General features: G+C 42.5%; 1 protein-coding gene across 4 annotated transcripts in view; it reads right to left on the bottom strand.

Moving 5' to 3' along the window:
• The window catches only part of LOC109428744 (diencephalon/mesencephalon homeobox protein 1-A), a 277071-nt gene that overhangs the window by 95926 nt on the left and 155701 nt on the right, over nt 1–25444 (bottom strand). For all 4 annotated transcript variants that reach the window (XM_029878173.2, XM_029878175.2, XM_029878174.2 and 1 more), the window contains exon 4: nt 1889–2015. In XM_029878173.2, coding sequence (XP_029734033.2) covers nt 1889–2015 — 127 coding nt within the window. The remainder of the gene's footprint in view (nt 1–1888; nt 2016–25444) is intronic.

Raw genomic sequence — 25444 nt, 5'->3', positions numbered from 1 at the left:
GCGACACACAGTCAACGATTACTTAGATCTCCGAACAAACTCAATTTGTCGTGCTTGACTGTGGATGTAACTCGGAGCCGACGGAGATTGTATTAGTGAGATAAATTTTCTCCCCCAGATTACCATGGAAGCTGTGGGGATGGTTTCTATGGTAGCAGCAGGCCATGGAGCACCCAGTGCTGCGAAGGGGAAAGTCTAGCTCTCTACACCTCAGCAGCGGGCAACGACGCAACAGCAGCGGTTCGTTGTCGACGGGTGGTTGTAGGTGGGTGGCGTAGCAAGGACAGCGTGGGGTGGCGCATGCGGACTAATTGGTAATTTTGCAGTGTTGCCTTTCATCAGACGAGATTTTTTTTAGTCCGACGGTGCCCTTGTTAGCACATTTTTTCCCCGTTTGCTTTAGTAGCGAACTAGAGTAAATTTATGAATACCAAAATGGCTTCAATTTATTGCACGAAATATGGAGTGTGTTACATTTTAATTGTATCTGTACTTTATTAGCAGAAAAAAGCTGTGAAAACTTGGAGAGCTGTCCACAAACGGATGCTCAGGAACCGAATTTTTTCGCCCTTTTTTCGTGACATGACAACGAGCGCTTGCTGCAATATTTCCGGATGATGTCCCATTTAAAAGCTGTAAAAAAGACTAACTAGATGTGATTTTTTGTCTCTTTTAATTAAATAACTCAATAAGTGCCAAGCAGGGTGGAGAAAAGTCTTCAACAAAAGGAATTTAATTCAATTCAGTAGATGGGGGAGAATCGACTGTATTCTGTGCAACTCGGATTTTGACGGCTACGCAGTCTTGTTAAATCAAAACGAGTTGTTATCTAACCCGACGTTTCGACACTTTGGATGGTGTCTTCTTCAGGGGAAACTAAAATAATTATATTTTTCTTATTGAATGTGACTGTTAGTAATTGTTCCCTACTTACGATACGTGTTTCGTTTTTTGTTTGCTGTGATTTTGTCTAATTTTAACTGTCGGATGGTGTAAATGTTGGTACATACTGTGGATTACATAATTTAACAAGACTGCGTAGCCGTCAAAATCCGAGAATTCAATTCAGTGTTCGCTCGTTTACAGTGGCATGCAAGGCAGCGAGATTTTCATTTGAACCAGCAGCATAAAGTGAATCCCAAAGTAGGCGAGAAGCACACGGCACACTGCGATTACGGTAAACCTCAAGTTCACAGAATAGGCTGAGAGCGCGAGCGACGAAGAAATAAAAGTGAGAAACGGACAACACAAAAGGATTGTGATTGTTAATTAAGACAAAAGGGATATCGCGCGCAGCCATATTGGAAATATTTTGCCAACACAAACACCTTGGCTTTATCCTCAAGTGTGAAGTTGGCTCGTTTTCGTCTTGCTTCCTGAAATAGCGAGCGGAGATTAAATTACACATCCACGTCAACACCCGACGGCACCGGTGGTGCTGTTCGGCCAGAGTTGGGATGATTTACGCGCTTTAAAGGTTGGAATTCCAATCCCGATGAGGACTGTTTTGTGCCTGGTGGTGAAACAACAAACTCCCATCCAGTGTGGTACAATTTCGGGAACAAAGCGCATTAGAATATTTCGAATTTTTCAGTGACAGCGAAGAAATGGGCATGACGAGTCTTAATTTCAACTACAGGCAGAAGGGTTCTTCAGCACGCAGTTTCGCAGACTCGCGGGAAACCTATTGTCTAATAGAATAGAGCAACGTTTTCCAACGTGATCCTTTGTCAGGGTTTGTTATGCAAATCAACCCTTGCGAGGAAGCAACACAGCAGCACTTATCCTTGACCCAGAAAACTGTATCGGCCGGCCTGACATAGCAAGCGTAGCACTGTGACTTGCTGGGATATAATTTAAAGAGGCGATAAAAAGTTCGGTGACTCACCTGTATCCTATCCTCTGGAAGATCCGTTTTCAGCGAAAGCATTTCTCGGGCATAAACGTCGGGGTAGTGGGCTTCTTTGAAGGCTTTTTCTAACTCATCTAATTGGTAGCTGGTAAATATCGTTCGACTGAAAGAAAAACAGAACAACACTCATTTTAGTTTTGATCTTTTCTCAAGCTTATGGAGTACTTATTGGTTATATCAGTAACAAATTTTGAAAACGACGTATAATCAATGCTTCACCATTGTTTATACGTCGTTTTCAAAATTTGTTACTGATATGTAATAATGTAATGTCGTTTTGATCATTAAGCAAGGTTCGATAGTGTTCAAAACAAACCAGAACAGCAGAGTAAGCTTGGTGGTTTATCAAAATTGAATGTTTACTTTGTATAAGCGGATTTGACCGTTTCTTTACTGTTCTTCAGTAAACAAAACGAATAACGATTCCATTCACTGCAACTAATTTACAACATATTTTTGAATATCAGGCACTGTTAAAGTTGAGTACGCGTATTATAGACCCCATCGAGCATCCATGCTAACATTTTCAGGTGTTCATACAAAATCAGTTACGGAAGGAGGGGGGGAGGGGGGGTGAGATTGCGATAAATGTCGATTTTAGCGTTACGTTATAAATGGATGCTGCCTCAGCTTCTTCTCAACAGCTCTTCTCCATACCCACTCGTGGTTCTGGCCAGGCAGCGAGCAACCTAACAGATAATCGGGTAACTAGCCTCCGTGTGAACTTTGATATTTAGTTGGCGGGTGGGAGGCTTGCATCTGCAAGCCCGAATTTCAGTTCGAGAGTGCCGAAGCAACACACATGTTATATAACAGTTATGGCAGCGCAAGTTTTGGTTGTATAGAAGTTAATTCGACGTTATTCTAGCATTATGTCAGAATTACGTCAAATTCACATCTATACAATCAAAACTTGCGCTGTCGTAACTCTTATATAACATGTGTATTGCTTGGGTGGCTCATCCATTTGTTTAGTATTTGTTTAGTAAACTCAATCAACAATATTAAGCATAATACACAGTTCACGCCCAATGCTCGTCAAGTCACGCTCCACCTGGTCCGCCCATCGTGCCCTCTGCGCTCCACGCCTTCTTGTACCAACCGGATCAGTCGCTAACACCAACTTTGCAGGGTTGCTGTTCACCATTCTTGCAACATGCCCTGCCCACTGTATCCTTCCGGCTTTGGCCACCTTCTGGATGCTGGGTTCGCCGTAAATTGCACCGCCGAAGATCGTCTTTAGCACGCGTCGCTCGAAAACTCCGCCTTGCTTCCAGGTTCTCCTCAATCTCCTCGTGCATGGCCCATGTCTCATGTCCGTAGAAGACCACCGGTCTTATCAGCGTCTTGTACATGATGCACTTGGTGCGGGGGTAAATCTTTTTCGACCGCAACTTCTTCTGGAGCCCATAGTAGACACGACTTCCACTGATGATGCGCCTTCGTATTTTACGACTCACATTGTTGTCAGCCGTCAGTAAGGACCTGAGGTAGACAAATACCTCCACCACCTCGAAAGTATCGTCGTCTATCGTCACAGACGGACCCGGTCGTGTTCGGTTCTGCCTGTCAGCTCTTCTTCATCTTTATGGCTCGATGTTCGCATTGGAACTTGGCCTGCCTCTCTTCAACTTAGTGTTCTTGGAGCACTTACACAGTTATTAATTGAAGGGCTTTCTTTGACTGTCATTGCATGAATTTGTACATTGTGTGGCAAGTACAATTATAGACTGTGCCCAGGGAGATGAGAAAGTTTTCCACACCGGAACGGAAATCGAACCCGCCGTCTCCGGATTGGCAATCCATAGCCTTAACCACTAGGCTAACTGGAGACCCCGTCTGCCTGCATGAACTTTGTTTTGGTCGTATTCATCAACATTCCGATCTTTGCTGCTTCGCGTTTCAGGCCAGTGTACAGTTCTGTCACCGTTCCAAATGTTCTAGCGATAATGTTCATGTCGTCCGCAAGGCACACACAATTGATCGGATTTTGTGAAGATCGTACCCCGGCTGTTGAGCCTGGCTCGTCGCATTACATCTTCCAGAGTGATGTTGGAAAGTAGGCATGAGAGTCCATCATCTTGTCACAGTCTTCGGCGAGATTCGAATGAACTGGACAAAACAGGTTGGGACCTGGTATTCACGGCATTTCTGGAGAATTTGCCGTCCGGTGAAGATCTGGTCCGTTGACGAACGGCCGTCGATGAAGCCGGCTCCCACGAACTCATTCGTTTTAGGTGGCAGAAGACAGAAGATGATCTGGGATAGCACTTTGTAGACAACATTCAAAATAGTGATCGCTCTGAAGTTCTCATATTTCAAATGGTCGTCTTTCTTGTGAATGGGGCAGATTAACCCTTCATTTCTCTCCAAAGAGTGGCTCATAACAAAGTCTAATCCCCTTATCATTGTCCGAGTATCAGTGAAAGACTCTTACCTCAACTGCACCATGGTAAATTAGGGGGTTGATACGAGTCAGCCGTGTAGATCAAATGCAACGGAAAACCAACAAGTTATTTATTGTAATTTTCAAGAAATTCAGCCTGCTTTACTACTTTGTAGCTGACATTGGCATTATTGCTAGATGAGGGATAATTGCAGAACAGCTAATTAAACACAATGCTGCAATTTCTTTAATTCGTCTAAAAGAAAGTCCATGCTAAGCGACAGGGGTCTTCTAGAAAGCAGTAGAGTTTTGCATCATTTGGGCAGGTGCACCTATTTTAAGCTCTTGCCGCTATAATTAAGTCTTAAAATTGACCACCAATTCATTTAAATTTTTGTATAGGGTTAAATACTGTACGTATCTCACCGTGTTCCAAAAATTAAGCTATTAGGTATAAAATTGACTTGACTCGCAGCTGAACTTATCAAGATGGGCCCAGAAAAGTTGGCCACTTGTCTGCATCGGCTGATAGTCAGGATCTGGGAAATCGAACAGCTACCGGAGAAGTGGAAGGAAGGGGCAATCTAGGGGTCACCTAGAACGAATGAGTTCATGGGAAGTTATCAAGTTGGCTTCATCGACGGTCGGACCAGATCTTCACCGTACTGCTAATCCTCCAGAAATCTCGTGAAGGTTCCAATGCATCACCTTTTCGTAGACTTCAAAACGGCATACGACAGTATCAACAGCACAGAGTTATGGAGAATCATGGACGAAAACGGCTTTCCTGGGAAGCTGACTAGATTGATTAAAGCATCGATGGACAGTGTGCAAAACTGCATAAAGGTTTCGGGTGAACTATCCAGTTTATTTGAATCTCACCGGAGACTGCGACAAGATGACGGACTCTTATGTCTACTCTTCAACATCGCTCTGAAAGGTTTGATGCGACGAGCCGGGCTCAACAGTCGGGGATTTTCACTTCACTTCAAAACAAAGTACATACTGGTGGGCGGAACCGAACACGACCGGATTCGTCTGGATCGTAATGTTACGATAGACGGGGATACCTTTGAGGTGGCGGAAGACTTCATCTACCACGGATCCTTACTGACGGCCGGCAACAATGTGAGTCGTGAAATTTGAAGGCGCATCATCAGCAGAAGTCGGGCCTACTACAGGCTCCAGGAGAAGCTACGGTCTTTTAGACCCACGCACCAAATGTACATGTACAGAACGCTAATAAGACCGGTGGTCCCCTACGGACACGAGACATGGACCATGCTCAAGGACGACCTGCAAGCACTTGAAGTTTTCGGACGACGCGTGCTAAGGACAATTTTCGACGGTGTGCAGAAGAACGGTATGTGGCGGAGAAGGATGAACCACGTTGATCGCTGAACTTTACGGCGAACCCAGCATCCAGGAGGCGGCCTAAGCCAGAAAGATACGGTGGGCAGGGCATGTTGCAAGAATGCCGGATAACAACCCAGCAAAGCTGGTGCTACTGATCCGGTTGGCACAAGAAGGCGTGGAGTGCAGAGGGCACGATGGGCGGACCAGGTGGAGCGTGATCTGGCGCGACCGAGGATCCCGAGCAGAAACAAATACCGTAAAATGGGGTGTTAAGGGACGGAAAAATTTTTCGTCCCCATTAATCCATGGGTTCTACTTCTTAAAACTTTCAGGAAAAGCAGTCCGATTATTGTCTTGCTGCCTGCTACGCATATAGATTACAAAATTTAACGATTTTTTGGAGAAATTGAAAATATTAAACAAAACGTGCGAATTTTTGGAAAAAATGAAAATGGGGTGTTAAGGAATTTATGGGAATGAATGTAAAAGTTCTTATATTTCAAAGAAATATAAAAATGATTAATTGTAAACAGTGACTGTAATATTTCTTGAACATCGCTGAAAAAGATTATTATAGTCCTGAAGGTGCAGGGACAGTTTCATTGTCATCTACCTTGGTATATGAGTTTTTTTTGTAAAAGCCTACCCGAGCAGAGGAGAATAGCAAATTCATAACTATGAAATAACATAACCTGTTTTTATATCTTGTTCTGTGATTAGCAACTTATCAAGTCATTACTCTTCCATAACATGTTTTGTTGGACAATCTTATTTTGTTATGATCAAGCTATTGGTATAATTCCACAAAATGACATTTCAATAATATTTTTTGCACTAGGACTGGTTTAGTTATTATTGTATTATTGAGAGTTTAAAAATATTTGATAATCAAGAACACTACAATAACAAGTTTTGAAATCAAAACTACATCATTCGAGGTTTACGTTGTTAACAGCATTCCGTTATAAGAACCATGTTTATTCATTTTCTGGCGTGATATTGCGGATTTTTGGAAAAATTTCCACCCTGCGGTAGCCACCGAGTTCTACCGCAGCTGTCAAAGTCCTACCGCAGGCATGAAAATCATCCTATCATTGAAACTGAAGACCTTTGGTCTCCCATTGGGGAAAGAAGGTTCGCAAATTTCCGATTTTTTGAATTTTTTCCTTTGGTCCCCCCTTGGGGGAAGAAGGTCCGCAAATTTCCAAATTTTTGAATTTTTCACTTTGGTCCCCCCTTGGGAGAAGAGGGTTCGCAAATTTTCAATTTTTTTTTTTAAATTTCCCTTTGGTCCCCCATTGGGGGAAGAATGTCCGCAAATTTCCGATTTTTTGAATTTTTTCCTTTAGTCCCCCCTTGGGGGAAGAAGGTCCGCAAATTTTCAATTTTTCTTCGAATTTTTCCCTTTAGTCCCACCTTGGGGGAAGTGGGTCCGCAAATTTCCAAATTTTTGAATTTTTCACTTTGGTCCCCTCTTGGGAGAAGAGGGTTCGCAAATTTCCGATTTTTTGAATTTTTTCCTTTGGTCCCCCCTTGGGGGAAGAAGGTCCGCAAATTTTCAATTTTTCTTCGAATTTTTCCCTTTGGTCCCCCCTTGGGGGAAGTGGGTCCGCAAATTTCCAAATTTTTGAATTTTTCACTTTGGTCCCCCCTTGGGAGAAGAGGGTTCGCAAATTTTCAATTTTTTTTTTAAATTTCCCTTTGGTCCCCCATTGGGGGAAGAAGGTCCGCAAATTTCCGATTTTTTGAATTTTTTCCTTTGGTCCCCCCTTGGGGGAAGAAGGTCCGCAAATTTTCAATTTTTTTTCGAATTTTTCCCTTTCCCTTGGGGGAAGTGGGTCCGCAAATTTCCAAATTTTTGAATTTTTCACTTTGGTCCCCCCTTGGGAGAAGAGGGTTCGCAAATTTTCGATTTTTTTTTAAATTTCCCTTTGGTCCCCCATTGGGGGAAGAAGGTCCGCAAATTTCCGATTTTTTGAATTTTTCCCTTTGGTCCCCCCTTGTAGGGAAGGAGGCCCACAAATTTTTAAATTTTTGAAGTTTTCCCTTTGGACCCCCTTTGGGGGCTGTCCATTAATTACGTAAGAAAAAAATTACGATTTTTCGACAGCCCCACCCCCTTGTAATATTTTTTGTATGAGAACCCTAAACATTTTTGTTTGTTTTCGATTTCTCAAACCCCCCTTCCCCCTATAAACCCTTACATAATTAATAGACAGCACCTTGGGGGAAGGGGGTCCGCAAATTTTCATATTTTTGAATTTTTCTCTTTGGTCCCCCCTTGGGGGAAGAGGGTCCGCTAATTTTCAATTTTTTGAATTTTTCTCTTTGGTCCCCCCTTGGGAGAAGAGGGTCTGCAAATTTTCAAATTTTTCCCTTTAGTCCCCCCTTGGTGGAAGAGGGTCCGCAAATTTTCAATTTTTTGAATTTTTCCCATTAGCCCCCCTTGGGGGAAGGGGGTTCGCAAATTTTCAAATTTTTGAAGTTTTCCCTGGTCCTTCCTCGGAGAAAGAAAGTTTGCAAATTTTTCAAATTTTTGATTTTTTCCTTTGGTTCCCTCTTGGGGGAAGTTGGTCAGCAAATTTTTTTTAATTGTTTTCTTTGGGGGAAATGGGTCCCTGTGGCCCCCTTGGGAAAAATGGATCCAAAAATTTACATTTTTTTTTAAATTTTTCCCTTTGGTCCCCTCTTGGGGAAAATGGATCCGAAAATTGTGAACTTTTTGAATTTTTCCCCTTGGAGAAAGTGGGTCCGCAATTTTTTTCCCCTTTGGGGAAAATGGGTCCGCAAATTTAAATTTTTTGAATTTTTGCCTTTGGCCCCCTTGGAGGAAGTGGGTCTGCAATTTATCATTTTTTTTGAATTTCTCCCTTTGGTTCCCCCTTGGGGGAAGTGGGTCCACAAATTTTCAATTTTTCCCTTTGGTCCCCCCTTGGGAGAAGAGGGTTCGCAAATTTCCGATTTTTTGAATTTTTTCCTTCCCCTTGGGGGAAGAAGGTCCGCAAATTTTCAATTTTTCTTCGAATTTTTCCCTTTGGCCCCCATTTGGGGGAAGTGGGTCCGCAAATTTCCAAATTTTTGAATTTTTCACTTTGGTCCCCCCTTGGGAGAAGAGGGTTCGAAAATTTTCAATTTTTCTTCGAATTTTTCCCTTTGGTCCCCCCTTGGGGGAAGTGGGTCCGCAAATTTCCAAATTTTTGAATTTTTCACTTTGGTCCCCCCTTGGGAGAAGAGGGTTCGCAAATTTTCAATTTTTTTTTTAAATTTCCCTTTGGTCCCCCATTGGGGGAAGAAGGTCCGCAAATTTCCGATTTTTTGAATTTTTTCCTTTGGTCCCCCCTTGGGGGAAGAAGGTCCGCAAATTTTCAATTTTTTTTCGAATTTTTCCCTTTCCCTTGGGGGAAGTGGGTCCGCAAATTTCCAAATTTTTGAATTTTTCACTTTGGTCCCCCCTTGGGAGAAGAGGGTTCGCAAATTTTCGATTTTTTTTTAAATTTCCCTTTGGTCCCCCATTGGGGGAAGAAGGTCCGCAAATTTCCGATTTTTTGAATTTTTCCCTTTGGTCCCCCCTTGTAGGGAAGGAGGCCCACAAATTTTTAAATTTTTGAAGTTTTCCCTTTGGACCCCCTTTGGGGGCTGTCCATTAATTACGTAAGAAAAAAATTACGATTTTTCGACAGCCCCACCCCCTTGTAATATTTTTTGTATGAGAACCCTAAACATTTTTGTTTGTTTTCGATTTCTCAAACCCCCCTTCCCCCTATAAACCCTTACATAATTAATAGACAGCACCTTGGGGGAAGGGGGTCCGCAAATTTTCATATTTTTGAATTTTTCTCTTTGGTCCCCCCTTGGGGGAAGAGGGTCCGCTAATTTTCAATTTTTTGAATTTTTCTCTTTGGTCCCCCCTTGGGAGAAGAGGGTCTGCAAATTTTCAAATTTTTCCCTTTAGTCCCCCCTTGGTGGAAGAGGGTCCGCAAATTTTCAATTTTTTGAATTTTTCCCATTAGCCCCCCTTGGGGGAAGGGGGTTCGCAAATTTTCAAATTTTTGAAGTTTTCCCTGGTCCTTCCTCGGAGAAAGAAAGTTTGCAAATTTTTCAAATTTTTGATTTTTTCCTTTGGTTCCCTCTTGGGGGAAGTTGGTCAGCAAATTTTTTTTAATTGTTTTCTTTGGGGGAAATGGGTCCCTGTGGCCCCCTTGGGAAAAATGGATCCAAAAATTTACATTTTTTTTTAAATTTTTCCCTTTGGTCCCCTCTTGGGGAAAATGGATCCGAAAATTGTGAACTTTTTGAATTTTTCCCCTTGGAGAAAGTGGGTCCGCAATTTTTTTCCCCTTTGGGGAAAATGGGTCCGCAAATTTAAATTTTTTGAATTTTTGCCTTTGGCCCCCTTGGAGGAAGTGGGTCTGCAATTTATCATTTTTTTTGAATTTCTCCCTTTGGTTCCCCCTTGGGGGAAGTGGGTCCACAAATTTTCAATTTTTCCCTTTGGTCCCCCCTTGGGAGAAGAGGGTTCGCAAATTTCCGATTTTTTGAATTTTTTCCTTCCCCTTGGGGGAAGAAGGTCCGCAAATTTTCAATTTTTCTTCGAATTTTTCCCTTTGGCCCCCATTTGGGGGAAGTGGGTCCGCAAATTTCCAAATTTTTGAATTTTTCACTTTGGTCCCCCCTTGGGAGAAGAGGGTTCGAAAATTTTCAATTTTTCTTCGAATTTTTCCCTTTGGTCCCCCCTTGGGGGAAGTGGGTCCGCAAATTTCCAAATTTTTGAATTTTTCACTTTGGTCCCCCCTTGGGAGAAGAGGGTTCGCAAATTTTCAATTTTTTTTTTAAATTTCCCTTTGGTCCCCCATTGGGGGAAGAAGGTCCGCAAATTTCCGATTTTTTGAATTTTTTCCTTTGGTCCCCCCCTGGGGGAAGAAGGTCCGCAAATTTTCAATTTTTCTTCGAATTTTTCCCTTTGGTCCCCCCTTGGGGGAAGTGGGTCCGCAAATTTCCAAATTTTTGAATTTTTCACTTTGGTCCCCCCTTGGGAGAAGAGGGTTCGCAAATTTTCAATTTTTTTTTTAATTTTCCCTTTGGTCCCCCATTGGGGGAAGAAGGTCCGCAAATTTCCGATTTTTTGAATTTTTTCCTTTGGACCCCCCTTGGGGGAAGAAGGTCCGCAAATTTTCAATTTTTCTTCGAATTTTTCCCTTTGGTCCCCCCTTGGGGGAAGTGGGTCCGCAAATTTCCAAATTTTTGAATTTTTCACTTTGGTCCCCCCTTGGGAGAAGAGGGTTCGCAAATTTTCAAATTTTTTTTTTAAATTTCCCTTTGGTCCCCCATTGGGGGAAGAAGGTCCGCAAATTTCCGATTTTTTGAATTTTTCTCTTTGGTCCCCCCTTGTAGGGAAGGGGGCCCACAAATTTTTAAATTTTTGAAGTTTTCCCTTTGGACCCCCTTTGGGGGCTGTCCATTAATTACGTAAGAAAAAAATTACGATTTTTCGACAGCCCCACCCCCCTTGTAATATTTTTTGTATGAGAACCCTAAACATTTTTGTTTGTTTTCGATTTCTCAAACCCCCCTTCCCCCTACATAATTAATAGACAGCACCTTGGGGGAAGGGGGTCCGCAAATTTTCATATTTTTGAATTTTTCTCTTTGGTCCCCCCTTGGTGGAAGAGGGTCCGCTAATTTTCAATTTTTTGAATTTTTCTCTTTGGTCCCCCCTTGGGAGAAGAGGGTCTGCAAATTTTCAAATTTTTCCCTTTAGTCCCCCCTTGGTGGAAGAGGGTCCGCAAATTTTCAATTTTTTGAATTTTTCCCATTAGCCCCCCTTGGGGGAAGGGGGTTCGCAAATTTTCAAATTTTTGAAGTTTTCCCTGGTCCTTCCTCGGAGAAAGATAGTTTGCAAATTTTTCAAATTTTTGATTTTTTCCTTTGGTTCCCTCTTGGGGGAAGTTGGTCCGCATTTTTTTTTAATTGTTTTCTTTGGGGGAAATGGGTCCCTGTGGCCCCCTTGGAAAAAATGGATCCAAAAATTTACATTTTTTTTTAAATTTTTCCCTTTGGTCCCCTCTTGGGGAAAATGGATCCGAAAATTGTGAACTTTTTGAATTTTTCCCCTTGGAGGAAGTGGGTCCGCAATTTTTTTTCCCCTTTGGGGAAAATGGGTCCGCAATTTTTTTCCCCTTTGGGGAAAATGGGTCCGCAAATTTTAATTTTTTGAATTTTTGCCTTTGGCCCCCTTGGAGGAAGTGGGTCTGCAATTTATCATTTTTTTGAATTTCTCCCTTTGGTTCCCCCTTGGGGGAAGTGGGTCCACAAATTTTCATTTTTTCCCTTTGGTCCCCCCTTGGGAGAAGAGGGTTCGCAAATTTCCGATTTTTTGAATTTTTTCCTTTGGTCCCCCCTTGGGGGAAGAAGGTCCGCAAATTTTCAATTTTTCTTCGAATTTTTCCCTTTGGCCCCCCCCCCCTTGGGGGAAGTGGGTCCGCAAATTTCCAAATTTTTGAATTTTTCACTTTGGTCCCCCCTTGGGAGAAGAGGGTTGGCAAATTTTCAATTTTTTTTTAAATTTCCCTTTGGTCCCCCATTGGGGGAAGAAGGTCCGCAAATTTCCGATTTTTTGAATTTTTTCCTCTGGTCCCCCCTTGGGGGAAGAAGGTCCGCAAATTTTCAATTTTTCTTCGAATTTTTCCCTTTGGTCCCCCCTTGGGGGAAGTGGGTCCGCGAATTTCCAAATTTTTGAATTTTTCACTTTGGTCCCGATAACCAAACAGTTTGTTTGCATTTGGAGTGATTTTTTTGAAGGTGTTTTACAACCGTTCTAAGTGCTAGAAAATAATGCTTTAAAGTTCGTCTGGCACACGGAAGCTCAGTATTTCTGATAATTGTGGAGTACAGTACTGACACCACGTACTTTGCCAGTGTTTTACTATTTTAATATTGACATTATACAAGAAACAAATACCCAGTCTGCTGAAGGTAACATATACAAGCCGGCTAGCATACGCAAGCTTGCGTGCAACATTGCACGGAGCAGCTTTGCCGAGTGGATTGCCACTTGCTAGGCGCAATCGTTAGCTCCATCGAAAACGAGATACTCTGTCGCGTGTGGAGTATCTCCTGTTTACAGCGGTGGAGATTGTATCGTTTTAAAAACTACCAAGCGTCTACATCGGAAAATATCGTGCAACGGTGCAATCGAAAATCTGTTCACCTGGACCTTCAACCCTTGGGTGGTACAGCAGAAATAGGTAAAAGGGTAGTCGTTACTTGTCAAGGCAAGAACGCAATAGGGAGTGAAATTAAATAATCCAAAGGCCCAGGTAGTCAAGCTGTCGGAGGGAGAAAGGTAGTGGATTGTTGCTGTTGGCCACCATGGCCACAGCACCTTCTTCGCTGGACCCACCCTGGGGTGGTCATTCGAAACATGGAGCGAATAAAAATGATCGAACGATACCTGAATGGATGGACCCACTCGGAATGTACGGTCAACGTATCATCTTATCGCTAAAAGCTGTAGAAGGAGAATGTCTACCAGACAACCCATTCATCCTGAGCAAGTCGATCGGCCAAGTTTGTGGAGGAAACTTTGAAGAAGTCTACACGGAAGAAAAAGACACGAAGTATGTCATCATCACTAGGAGTGCGGACCAAGCAAAAAAGATGCTGAAAATGAAAGAGCTGATTGATGGAACAAAAGTTGTGGTGATTTTACATCCAAGGTTGAACATCAGAGAATGCGTAATCACTTCCAGAACATCGAAGAAAATGACAGAAGAGAAACTTCTCGAAGAGCTGGCACCACAAGGTGTTTGCAAGGTTCGACGAATTTCCCGATACGAAAACGGACAAAAAGTGGATACAGCAACATTAGTGCTAACCATCAATGGGACGGTGGTACCAGAGCGCATCAAAATTGGTCTTTTGCGAGTGCCAACCCGACTGTTTTATCCATCACCGATGTTATGTTTTAATTGCTACACTTACGGACATACTAAAACGAGATGCCAGAAACCCCCAGTATGCAAAGTGTGCTCTGGTAACCATGCGCTCGAAAAGGATACAACATGCGACCAGGAGCCCCTGTGTAAAAACTGCAAAGAAAGCCACTCTCCTGCCAGCAAGAAATGTCCCGAGTACATCAAGGAGGATGAAATCATCAAAATAAAAGTGGATAATGATATTTCGTTTGCTGAAGCTAGGAAGGAACATCAAAGACAGAGTGAAAATCGGTCAAACTCCGTTACCAGCAGCGCACAGGATAGGATCGAGCAAATAAGAAAAGAGAACGAAAAGGACACCGAAATTCGTAAACTTAAGGATGAGGTTTCCGCTCTCAAAGAAATGCTGACAAAGCAATCAGAAAAGGAAAAGGAGGAAGAATTAGTCAAATTGCGTGAGGAAGTAGCTCAGTTGAGAAAAATAATCAACGACCTGAAGAATTGTCCAATCGGCCTTCAAACGGAAACTGTACAGCCAAACGAATTTACCATCAGCGAAGAAGAAATGTCAGATGACGAAGTTCAATCTGTGAACAACGAAAACGACAGTGAAGAACACACACCAGCCACGAGAACTGTACGGAGGAAATCGAAACGAATTTCGGCAAAAACTGGGATTACCGGAAAGGATAAGGAAGGAGAGGAAACCGATCGAAGCAGAAGTAGTAGAAGCGGTAATGATCAAATCATCAAAGAGAAGTCTAGCTCAAGCCGTAAGAAGAGAGGCAGACCACCGAAACATCGAAATGACCAGTGAAAGAAGATTTTCTAAGGATGGGAACAACGATATGGACCGAAGCAACGAAAATGGCATTGAGAACGACACGCGAGAAGAAAGACGAGGCGAAACGGTAAGTTGGTTGGGGCCTGGTGAAGAGAAAGTAACCTCCCCACTTCCCAGGAGGGAAGAGAACGGTCTGAGGAACGAGAGCGAGGACGTCACACTCCCACCTGTGCTCTGTCAGTTGCCTCGACGTTCTGCCAACTACGCCGCAACGGAAGAAGTACAACGAAGAAATTTCAACAATGAAGCAGAGAGGATCGAAAACAGGCAACACACGTTACAAACTGCAGTAATGTCATGGAATATCCAAGGATTACAGACGGGAAGGCAAGATTTGGATCTGTTGATAAAGGATCGACAACCATTAGTAATTTGCCTGCAAGAAACAATGTGCTCTCACCGTACCCAACCACGCCTTACAGGGTACACAATCTATAATCGACCGCGGCCAAATTGCCAAAGGGCATCTGGCGGCATATTGATTGCTGTGAAAAACGGCATAGAAAGCATTGAAATTGAAACCGAGACGACGCTTGAAGCCACCATAGTGAAGGTAGGTCCCCCTCTTAAATTTTCCATCATAAACGTATATTTGCCTCCCGGTGAAAACCCGGAAAAATCGGAAATCGAAAACCTGATCCTTAGTGCGGATACCCCTGCACTACTCGTGAGAGACATAAACGCTCATCATCCGTTATGGGGTTCCAGCTCTAGCAACCGTAGGGGTAAAATGTTTGAAGAACTATTCGACAAAAACGACTTGGTGGTGCTCAATACTGGTGAACCAACATACTACAGTCAAGCAACAGGTAAGGGATCAAGCATCGATGTAGCTGTTTGCTCAACTCAGCTTGCTGGATGTTTGGAATGGGAAGTCTTGGGGGACAGCTATGGAAGTGACCACATGCCAACACTTATCCGCTATCCTGAAGAAACACAAGTGAAGTCGTCTAGACCAAAATGGAAAATACAAGAAGCAAATTGGGAGCAATATCAACGAATCGTTAATTTTCAAAGCGAGACAGATCCGGAGGAACAAATGAAGAAACTAACTACGGCAATGGTAACAGCAGCTGAAGAAGCAATTCCAAGAACAACGGGATCACCAATGCGGAAAGTTGTGCCATGGTGGAACGAGGAAGTGCGCAATGCAATAAAGAAGCGACGAACTGTGTTGAGGAAATTAAAAGCAGCAACAAATATAGTGAATAAAGAAGAACTCGTCAAGAATTTCAGACTAGCTCGAACGAAAGCGCGAGAAGTGATCAAAAGTGCAAAAGAAGAGTCTTGGAAATCGTTCGTGTCTTCATTCAACGTGCATACTTCAGTTAAAGACATGTGGAAAAAGTATGGCTTACTTCAGGGGGGATCCAAGTGGTCGAGTATAGGGGGAATAAGATATGAAGGCCGAGAAGAAACAAGTTGTTCGGGAATAGCTGAATTGATTGCTGATGCATTCTGCAGTGTTTCTAGTGACTCATCGTACAGTGAAGATTTCCGCGAAGTTAAGAGACAAACTGAAAGCAGACCTTTCTCTGTACTCGATGCACCCGAAGAAGAATACGATGTAAATTTTTCTTTCCATGAGCTGGAGGAATCGCTTGAAAGTTTGAAAGATTCAGCACCTGGTGAAGACAATGTGCACTACGCAATGTTGAACAATTTACCACTCGATTGTAAATACAAACTGTTGGAGACCTATAACAAGTTATGGGAAACGTCGGTGTATCCTAAGGAATGGACTAAGTCAATTGTGATTCCAATATATAAGGGCAAAGGTGATAGAACAAACCCACTGAACTATAGACCAATTTACTTAAATAGTTGTGTCGCCAAAATTTTTGGAAAAATGGTGAACAATCGATTAGTGCATATTTTGGAAACTAAAAAGTTGCTCCATAAATACCAGTTTGGGTTCAGAAAGGCAAAGTCTACCACTGATCATTTGGTCGAATTGGAAGGCACAATCAGAGATCACTTCCAAAAGGGCAACTACGCCCAGGCTGTGTTCTTGGACATTTCAAAAGCGTATGACACAACATGGCGGAGGCTTATTCTGGAAAAGCTGAATGAATGGAAAATAAGTGGAAGACTTTTGAGATTCATCCACAAATCTCTAGCGTGTCGGTCATTCCGTGTGCTGGCAAATGGATCACTTTCTAGTGAGAAAAAAATGGAGAACGGACTATGTCAGGGATCGGTGCTTAGCGCAACGCTATTTCTGGTTGCCATTAACACCATAGTAGAAACACTACCAGAAGATATTAAGTGTCTAATATACGCTGATGATGTTGTAATCATTTGTGGTGGAAGAACTCATAAAGTGAATGAAGAAAAACTCCAAAGTGCTTTGAACGCAATAAGTGACTGGCAACGACGAACTGGAATCTGCGGAAAAATGTGCAACAGTGATTTTTAAAACAACAAGATCGAGGAAAGTTACTCAACGGAGTACTCTTACAATAAATGGAGTGATAATACCGAGAGAAAAGGCATACAAGTGTTTAGGGGTGCTGTTAGATCAAGGATTACAGTTTAGAGAACATATTGAAAGCATTAAAACATCATGCCAACAAAGAATGAAAATCCTAAAGTGCGTTGCTGGCAGTTCGTGGGGTGGAGATCGTGAAACATTGACTAAACTGTACAAAGCTACAATACTGGAGAAAATGTTGTATGCAGCACCTCTGATCTCATCCGCGTCCAAGGACATTCTGCGGAAACTAGAAGTGGTACACAATGCAGGAGTAAGGGCTATAAGTGGAGCATTTCGGTCAAGCCCAACGGAAAGTATTCTCGCCGAAGCAGGGATGCCCAGCTTCAAAACATACGTGGATCAAAGAACAGCTCTATATGCAGTGAAGTTACACGCTCTGGAGCAGCAAACTGCCGAAGGAACAGATGAACCAACAGACAGCGAATCGACATGGGACTCAATATCAGATGAAAGTAGTTCAGGTGAAATGTGGGGACCTAGACAACCTATGAGAGAAACAACTATTAGGGAGCGGGGCGAAACCATACTGCGTGAACTTGAAGTCCAAGTTCCGTCACTAAACATTCTCACTATACCATCTTGTGCACCATGGAGACGTAGGCAGATCAAAGTTGATAAGACTCTACTTAGGGCAGCCCGTCAGGATACTCCGCAAATCATGCTGCGAAAAATGTTTACAGCAAGAAAACTGAACAAATATAGGATCTATAAAACATTGTACACAGATGGTTCAAAAATGTCAGGTAAATGCGGATTCAGTGTAGTTAGTGATGATATTACATTAAGGAGAAGAATATACAATGAAAGCAGTATATATGGAGCCGAAAGCGCAGCAGCAAAGGAGGCAATTCAGTGGGTTGCGAATGACGAAGGGGCGGGAGCTTTCCTAATTTGTACTGATTCATTAAGTGTAATAACCTCTTTAGAGAGTTGCAAAGTTAAAAGCTTATGGAAAGACCAAATGCTTCAGATATACAATCAGTGTGTACAAAATAGGAAAGAGGTTATCTTTTGCTGGGTACCAAGCCACATAGGAATTGAAGGCAATGAAAAAGCGGACCGAGAAGCCAAGGCAGCTCTAGAACAACAAATAGATAGAACCATTGATTTAGATTACAGGGAAATGAGAAAAAACATAGTAAATCAGATCATGAACCGCTGGCAAAATGAATGGGAAAGAGTGAGACAAAACAAATTGAGGGAAGTAAAAAACACAATAATTCCTTTCAAAATTAAATGCAAGCCTCGAAGAGAAAATGTAGTACTCACTAGAATACGTATTGGGCATACTGTTTTGACCCATAAGTACCTTTTCGAAAGAGTAGTTGAACCAACTTGTCAATGGTGTAACCAACAACTTACAGTAAAACACATTTTAGTGGAATGCTTAGGCTTGGAAGAAGAGAGAAGAAAAGTAGGATTGTGTATAAGTATGAGGGAGATTTTGGCAGATGACAGGGAACGAATCGAAACAGTCATGAAGTTTCTTAGAAATATTAATATATACAACTGTTTATAAAAGGTTACCACCAAGCTAACAGACCTGAATGACAACATAGTTAAAGGGTCTTAAATAAAAAAAAAAAAAAAAAAAAAAAAAAACTTTGGTCCCCCCTTGGGAGAAGAGGGTTCACAAATTTTCAATTTTTTTTTATTAATTTCCCTTTGGTCCCCCATTGGGGAAAGAAGGTCCGCAAATTTCCGATTTTTTGAATTTTTTCCTTTGGTCCCCCCTTGGGGGAAGAAGGTCCGCAAATTTTCAATTTTTCTTCGAATTTTTCCCTTTGGTCCCCCCTTGGGGGAAGTGGGTCCGCAAATTTCCAAATTTTTAAATTTTTCACTTTGGTCCCCCCTTGGGAGAAGAGGGTTCGCAAATTTTCAATTTTTTTTTTAATTTCCCTTTGGTCCCCCATTGGGGGAAGAATGTCCGCAAATTTCCGATTTTTTGAATTTTTTCCTTTGGTCCCCCCTTGTAGGGAAGGGGGCCCACAAATTTTTAAATTTTTGAAGTTTTCCCTATGGACCCCCTTTGGGGGCTGTCCATTAATTACGTAAGAAAAAAATTACGATTTTTCGACAGCCCCACCCCCCTTGTAATATTTTTTGTATGAGAACCCTAAACATTTTTGTTTGTTTTCGATTTCTCAAACCCCCCTTCCCCCTATAAACCCTTACATAATTAATAGACAGCACCTTGGGGGAAGGGGGTCCGCAAATTTTCATATTTTTGAATTTTTCTCTTTGGTCCCCCCTTGGTGGAAGAGGGTCCGCTAATTTTCAATTTTTTGAATTTTTCTCTTTGGTCCCCCCTTGGGAGAAGAGGGTCTGCAAATTTTCAAATTTTTCCCTTTAGTCCCCCCTTGGTGGAAGAGGGTCCGCAAATTTTCAATTTTTTGAATTATTCCCATTAGCCCCCCCTTGGGGGAAGGGGGTTCGCAAATTTTCAAATTTTTGAAGTTTTCCCTGGTCCTTCCTCGGAGAAAGAAAGTTTGCAAATTTTTCAAATTTTTGATTTTTTCCTTTGGTTCCCTCTTGGGGGAAGTTGGTCCGCAAATTTTTTTTAATTGTTTTCTTTGGGGGACATGGGTCCCTGTGGCCCCCTTGGAAAAAATGGATCCAAAAATTTACATTTTTTTTTAAATTTTTCCCTTTGGTCCCCTCTTGGGGAAAATGGATCCGAAAATTGTGAACTTTTTGAATTTTTCCCCTTGGAGGAAGTGAGTCCGCAATTTTTTTCCCCTTTGGGGAAAATGGGTCCGCAAATTTTAATTTTTTGAATTTTTGCCTTTGGCCCCTTTGGAGGAAGTGGGTCTGCAATTTATCATTTTTTTGAATTTCTCCCTTTGGTTCCCCCTTGGGGGAAGAAGGTCCACAAATTTTCATTTTTTCCCTTTGGTCCCCCCTTGGGAGAAGAGGGTTCGCAAATTTCCGATTTTTTTAATTTTTTCCTTTGGTCCCCCCTTGGGGGAAGCGGGTCCGCAAATTTCCAAATTTTTGAATTTTTCACTTTGGTCCCCCCTTGGGAGAAGAGGGTTCGCAAATTTTCAATTTTTTTTTTAATTTCCATTTGGTCCCCATTGGGGGAAGAAGGTCCGCAAATTTCCGATTTTTTGAATTTTTTCCTTTGGTCCCCCCTTGGGGGAAGAAGGTCCGCAAATTTTCAATTTTTCTTCGAATTTTTCCCTTTGGTCCCCCCTTGGGGGAAGTGGGTCCGCAAATTCCCAAATTTTTGAATTTTTTACTTTGGTCCCCCCTTGGGAGAAGAGGGTTCGCAAATTTTCAATTTTTCTTTAAATTTCCCTTTGGTCCCCTATTGGGGGAAGAAGGTCCGCAAATTTCCGATTTTTTGAATTTTTTCCTTTGGTCCCCCCTTGGGGGAAGAAGGTCCGCAAATTTTAAATTTTTCTTCGAATTTTTCCCTTTGGTCCCCCCTTGGGGGAAGTGGGTCCGCAAATTTCCAAATTTTTGAATTTTTCACTTTGGTCCCCCCTTGGGAGAAAAGGGTTCGCAAATTTTCGATTTTTTGAATTTTTTCCTTTGGTCCCCCCTTGGGGGAAGAAGGTCCGCAAATTTTCAATTTTTCTTCGAATTTTTCCCTTTGGTCCCCCCTTGGGGGAAGTGGGTCCGCAAATTTTCAATTTTTCTTCGAATTTTTCCCTTTGGTCCCCCCTTGGGGGAAGTGGGTCCGCAAATTTCCAAATTATTGAATTTTTCACTTTGGTCCCCCCTTGGGAGAAGAAGGTTCGCAAATTTCCGATTTTTTGAATTTTTTCCTTTGGTCCCCCCTTGGGGGAAGAAGGTCCACAAATTTTCATTTTTTCCCTTTGGTCCCCCCTTGGGAGAAGAGGGTTCGCAAATTTCCGATTTTTTGAATTTTTTCCTTTGGTCCCCCCTTGGGGGAAGCGGGTCCGCAAATTTCCAAATTTTTGAATTTTTCACTTTGGTCCCCCCTTGGGAGAAGAGGGTTCGCAAATTTTCAATTTTTTTTTTAATTTCCATTTGGTCCCCATTGGGGGAAGAAGGTCCGCAAATTTCCGATTTTTTGAATTTTTTCCTTTGGTCCCCCCTTGGGGGAAGAAGGTCCGCAAATTTTCAATTTTTCTTCGAATTTTTCCCTTTGGTCCCCCCTTGGGGGAAGTGGGTCCGCAAATTCCCAAATTTTTGAATTTTTTACTTTGGTCCCCCCTTGGGAGAAGAGGGTTCGCAAATTTTCAATTTTTTTTTAAATTTCCCTTTGGTCCCCTATTGGGGGAAGAAGGTCCGCAAATTTCCGATTTTTTGAATTTTTTCCTTTGGTCCCCCCTTGGGGGAAGAAGGTCCGCAAATTTTAAATTTTTCTTCGAATTTTTCCCTTTGGTCCCCCCTTGGGGGAAGTGGGTCCGCAAATTTCCGATTTTTTGAATTTTTTCCTTTCCCCCTTGGGGGAAGAAGGTCCGCAAATTTTTAATTTTTCTTCGAATTTTTCCCTTTGGTCCCCCCTTGGGGGAAGTGGGTCCGCAAATTTTCAAATTTTCTTCGAATTTTTCCCTTTGGTCCCCCCTTGGGGGAAGTGGGTCCGCAAATTTCCAAATTTTTGAATTTTTCACTTTGGTCCCCTCTTGGGAGAAGAGGGTTCGCAAATTTCCGATTTTTTGAATTTTTTCCTTTGGTCCCCCCTTGGGGGAAGAAGGTCCGCAAATTTTCAATTTTTCTTCGAATTTTTCCCTTTGGTCCCCCCTTGGGGGAAGTGGGTCCGCAAATTTCCAAATTTTTGAATTTTTCACTTTGGTCCCCTCTTGGGAGAAGAGGGTTCGCAAATTTCCGATTTTTTGAATTTTTTCCTTTGGTCCCCCCTTGGGGGAAGAAGGTCCGCAAATTTTCAATTTTTCTTCGAATTTTTCCCTTTGGTCCCCCCTTGGGGGAAGTGGGTCCGCAAATTTCCAAATTTTTGAATTTTTCACTTTGGTCCCCCCTTGGGAGAAAAGGGTTCGCAAATTTTCGATTTTTTGAATTTTTTCCTTTGGTCCCCCCTTGGGGGAAGAAGGTCCGCAAATTTTCAATTTTTCTTCGAATTTTTCCCTTTGGTCCCCCCTTGGGGGAAGTGGGTCCGCAAATTTTCAATTTTTCTTCGAATTTTTCCCTTTGGTCCCCCCTTGGGGGAAGTGGGTCCGCAAATTTCCAAATTATTGAATTTTTCACTTTGGTCCCCCCTTGGGAGAAGAGGGTTCGCAAATTTCCGATTTTTTGAATTTTTTCCTTTGGTCCCCCCTTGGGGGAAGAAGGTCCACAAATTTTCATTTTTTCCCTTTGGTCCCCCCTTGGGAGAAGAGGGTTCGCAAATTTCCGATTTTTTGAATTTTTTCCTTTGGTCCCCCCTTGGGGGAAGCGGGTCCGCAAATTTCCAAATTTTTGAATTTTTCACTTTGGTCCCCCCTTGGGAGAAGAGGGTTCGCAAATTTTCAATTTTTTTTTTAATTTCCATTTGGTCCCCATTGGGGGAAGAAGGTCCGCAAATTTCCGATTTTTTGAATTTTTTCCTTTGGTCCCCCCTTGGGGGAAGAAGGTCCGCAAATTTTCAATTTTTCTTCGAATTTTTCCCTTTGGTCCCCCCTTGGGGGAAGTGGGTCCGCAAATTCCCAAATTTTTGAATTTTTTACTTTGGTCCCCCCTTGGGAGAAGAGGGTTCGCAAATTTTCAATTTTTTTTTAAATTTCCCTTTGGTCCCCTATTGGGGGAAGAAGGTCCGCAAATTTCCGATTTTTTGAATTTTTTCCTTTGGTCCCCCCTTGGGGGAAGAAGGTCCGCAAATTTTAAATTTTTCTTCGAATTTTTCCCTTTGGTCCCCCCTTGGGGGAAGTGGGTCCGCAAATTTCCGATTTTTTGAATTTTTTCCTTTCCCCCTTGGGGGAAGAAGGTCCGCAAATTTTTAATTTTTCTTCGAATTTTTCCCTTTGGTCCCCCCTTGGGGGAAGTGGGTCCGCAAATTTTCAATTTTTCTTCGAATTTTTCCCTTTGGTCCCCCCTTGGGGGAAGTGGGTCCGCAAATTTCCAAATTTTTGAATTTTTCACTTTGGTCCCCTCTTGGGAGAAGAGGGTTCGCAAATTTCCGATTTTTTGAATTTTTTCCTTTGGTCCCCCCTTGGGGGAAGAAGGTCCGCAAATTTTCAATTTTTCTTCGAATTTTTCCCTTCGGTCCCCCCTTGGGGGAAGTGGGTCCGCAAATTTCCAAATTTTTGAATTTTTCACTTTGGTCCCCTCTTGGGAGAAGAGGGTTCGCAAATTTCCGATTTTTTGAATTTTTTCCTTTGGTCCCCCCTTGGGGGAAGAAGGTCCGCAAATTTTCAATTTTTCTTCGAATTTTTCCCTTTGGTCCCCCCTTGGGGGAAGTGGGTCCGCAAATTTCCAAATTTTTGAATTTTTCACTTTGGTCCCCCCTTGGGAGAAGAGGGTTCGTAAATTTTCAATTTTTTTTTTAATTTCCCTTTGGTCCCCCATTGGGGGAAGAATGTCCGCAAATTTCCGATTTTTTGATTTTTTTCCTTTGGTCCCCCCTTGGGGGAAGAAGGTCCGCAAATTTTCAATTTTTCTTCGAATTTTTCCCTTTGGTCCCCCCTTGGGGGAAGTGGGTCCGCAAATTTCCAAATTTTTGAATTTTTCACTTTGGTCCCCTCTTGGGAGAAGAGGGTTCGCAAATTTCCGATTTTTTGAATTTTTTCGTTTGGTCCCCCCTTGGGGGAAGAAGGTCCGCAAATTTTCAATTTTTCTTCGAATTTTTCCCTTTGGTCCCCCCTTGGGGGAAGTGGGTCCGCAAATTTCCAAATTTTTGAATTTTTCACTTTGGTCCCCCTTGGGAGAAGAGGGTTCGCAAATTTCCGATTTTTTGAATTTTTTCCTTTGGTCCCCCCTTGGGGGAAGAAGGTCCGCAAATTTTCAATTTTTCTTCGAATTTTTCCCTTTGGTCCCCCCTTGGGGGAAGTGGGTCCGCAAATTTTCAATTTTTCTTCGAATTTTTCCCTTTGGTCCCCCCTTGGGGGAAGTGGGTCCGCAAATTTTCAAATTTTTGAATTTTTCACTTTGGTCCCCCCTTGGGAGAAAAGGGTTCGCAAATTTTCGATTTTTTGAATTTTTTCCTTTGGTCCCCCCTTGGGGGAAGAAGGTCCGCAAATTTTCAATTTTTCTTCGAATTTTTCCCTTTGGTCCCCCCTTGGGGGAAGTGGGTCCGCAAATTTCCAAATTTTTGAATTTTTCACTTTGGTCCCCCCTTGGGAGAAGAGGGTTCGTAAATTTTCAATTTTTTTTTTAATTTCCCTTTGGTCCCCCATTGGGGAAGAATGTCCGCAAATTTCCGATTTTTTGAATTTTTTCCTTTGGTCCCCCCTTGGGGGAAGAAGGTCCGCAAATTTTCAATTTTTCTTCGAATTTTTCCCTTTGGTCCCCCTTGGGGGAAGTGGGTCCGCAAATTTCCAAATTGGGAGAAAAGGGTTCGCAAATTTCGATTTTTTGAATTTTTTCCTTTGGTCCCCCCTTGGGGAAGAAGGTCCGCAAATTTTCAATTTTTCTTCGAATTTTTCCCTTTGGTCCCCCCTTGGGGGAAGTGGGTCCGCAAATTTTCAATTTTTCTTCGAATTTTTCCCTTTGGTCCCCCCTTGGGGGAAGTGGGTCCGCAAATTTCCAAATTATTGAATTTTTCACTTTGGTCCCCCCTTGGGAGAAGAGGGTTCGCAAATTTCCGATTTTTTGAATTTTTTCCTTTGGTCCCCCCTTGGGGGAAGAAGGTCCGCAAATTTTCAATTTTTCTTCGAATTTTTCCCTTTGGTCCCCCTTGGGGGAAGTGGGTTTGCAAATTTTCAATTTTTCTTCGAATTTTTCCCTTTGGTCCCCCTTGGGGGAAGTGGGTCCGCAAATTTCCAAATTATTGAATTTTTTCCTTTGGTCCCCCCTTGGGGGAAGAAGGTCCGCAAATTTTCAATTTTTCTTCGAATTTTTCCCTTTGGTCCCCCCTTGGGGAAGTGGGTCCGCAAATTTCCAAATTTTTGAATTTTTCACTTTGGTCCCCTCTTGGGAGAGGAGGGTTCGCAAATTTCCGATTTTTTGAATTTTTTCCTTTGGTCCCCCCTTGGGGGAAGAAGGTCCGCAAATTTTCAATTTTTCTTCGAATTTTTCCCTTTGGTCCCCCCTTGGGGAAGTGGGTCCGCAAATTTTCAATTTTTCTTCGAATTTTTCCCTTTGGTCCCCCCTTGGGGGAAGTGGGTCCGCAAATTTCCAAATTATTGAATTTTTCACTTTGGCCCCCCCTTGGGAGAAAAGGGTCCGTAAATTTTCAATTTTTTTTTTAAATTTCCCTTTGGTCCCCCATTGGGGGAAGAATGTCCGCAAATTTCCGATTTTTTGAATTTTTTCCTTTGGTCCCCCCTTGGGGGAAGAAGGTCCGCAAATTTTCAATTTTTCTTCGAATTTTTCCCTTTGTCCCCCCTTGGGGGAAGTGGGTCCACAAATTTTCAATTTTTCTTCGAATTTTTCCCTTTGGTCCCCCCTT

Source organism: Aedes albopictus, chromosome 3, assembly GCF_035046485.1.
Source record: "Aedes albopictus strain Foshan chromosome 3, AalbF5, whole genome shotgun sequence".
Classification (NCBI taxonomy): domain Eukaryota; kingdom Metazoa; phylum Arthropoda; class Insecta; order Diptera; family Culicidae; genus Aedes; species Aedes albopictus.
Note: the sequence above shows the minus strand (reverse complement) of the source record. Positions and strands in the feature narration are given on the sequence as shown.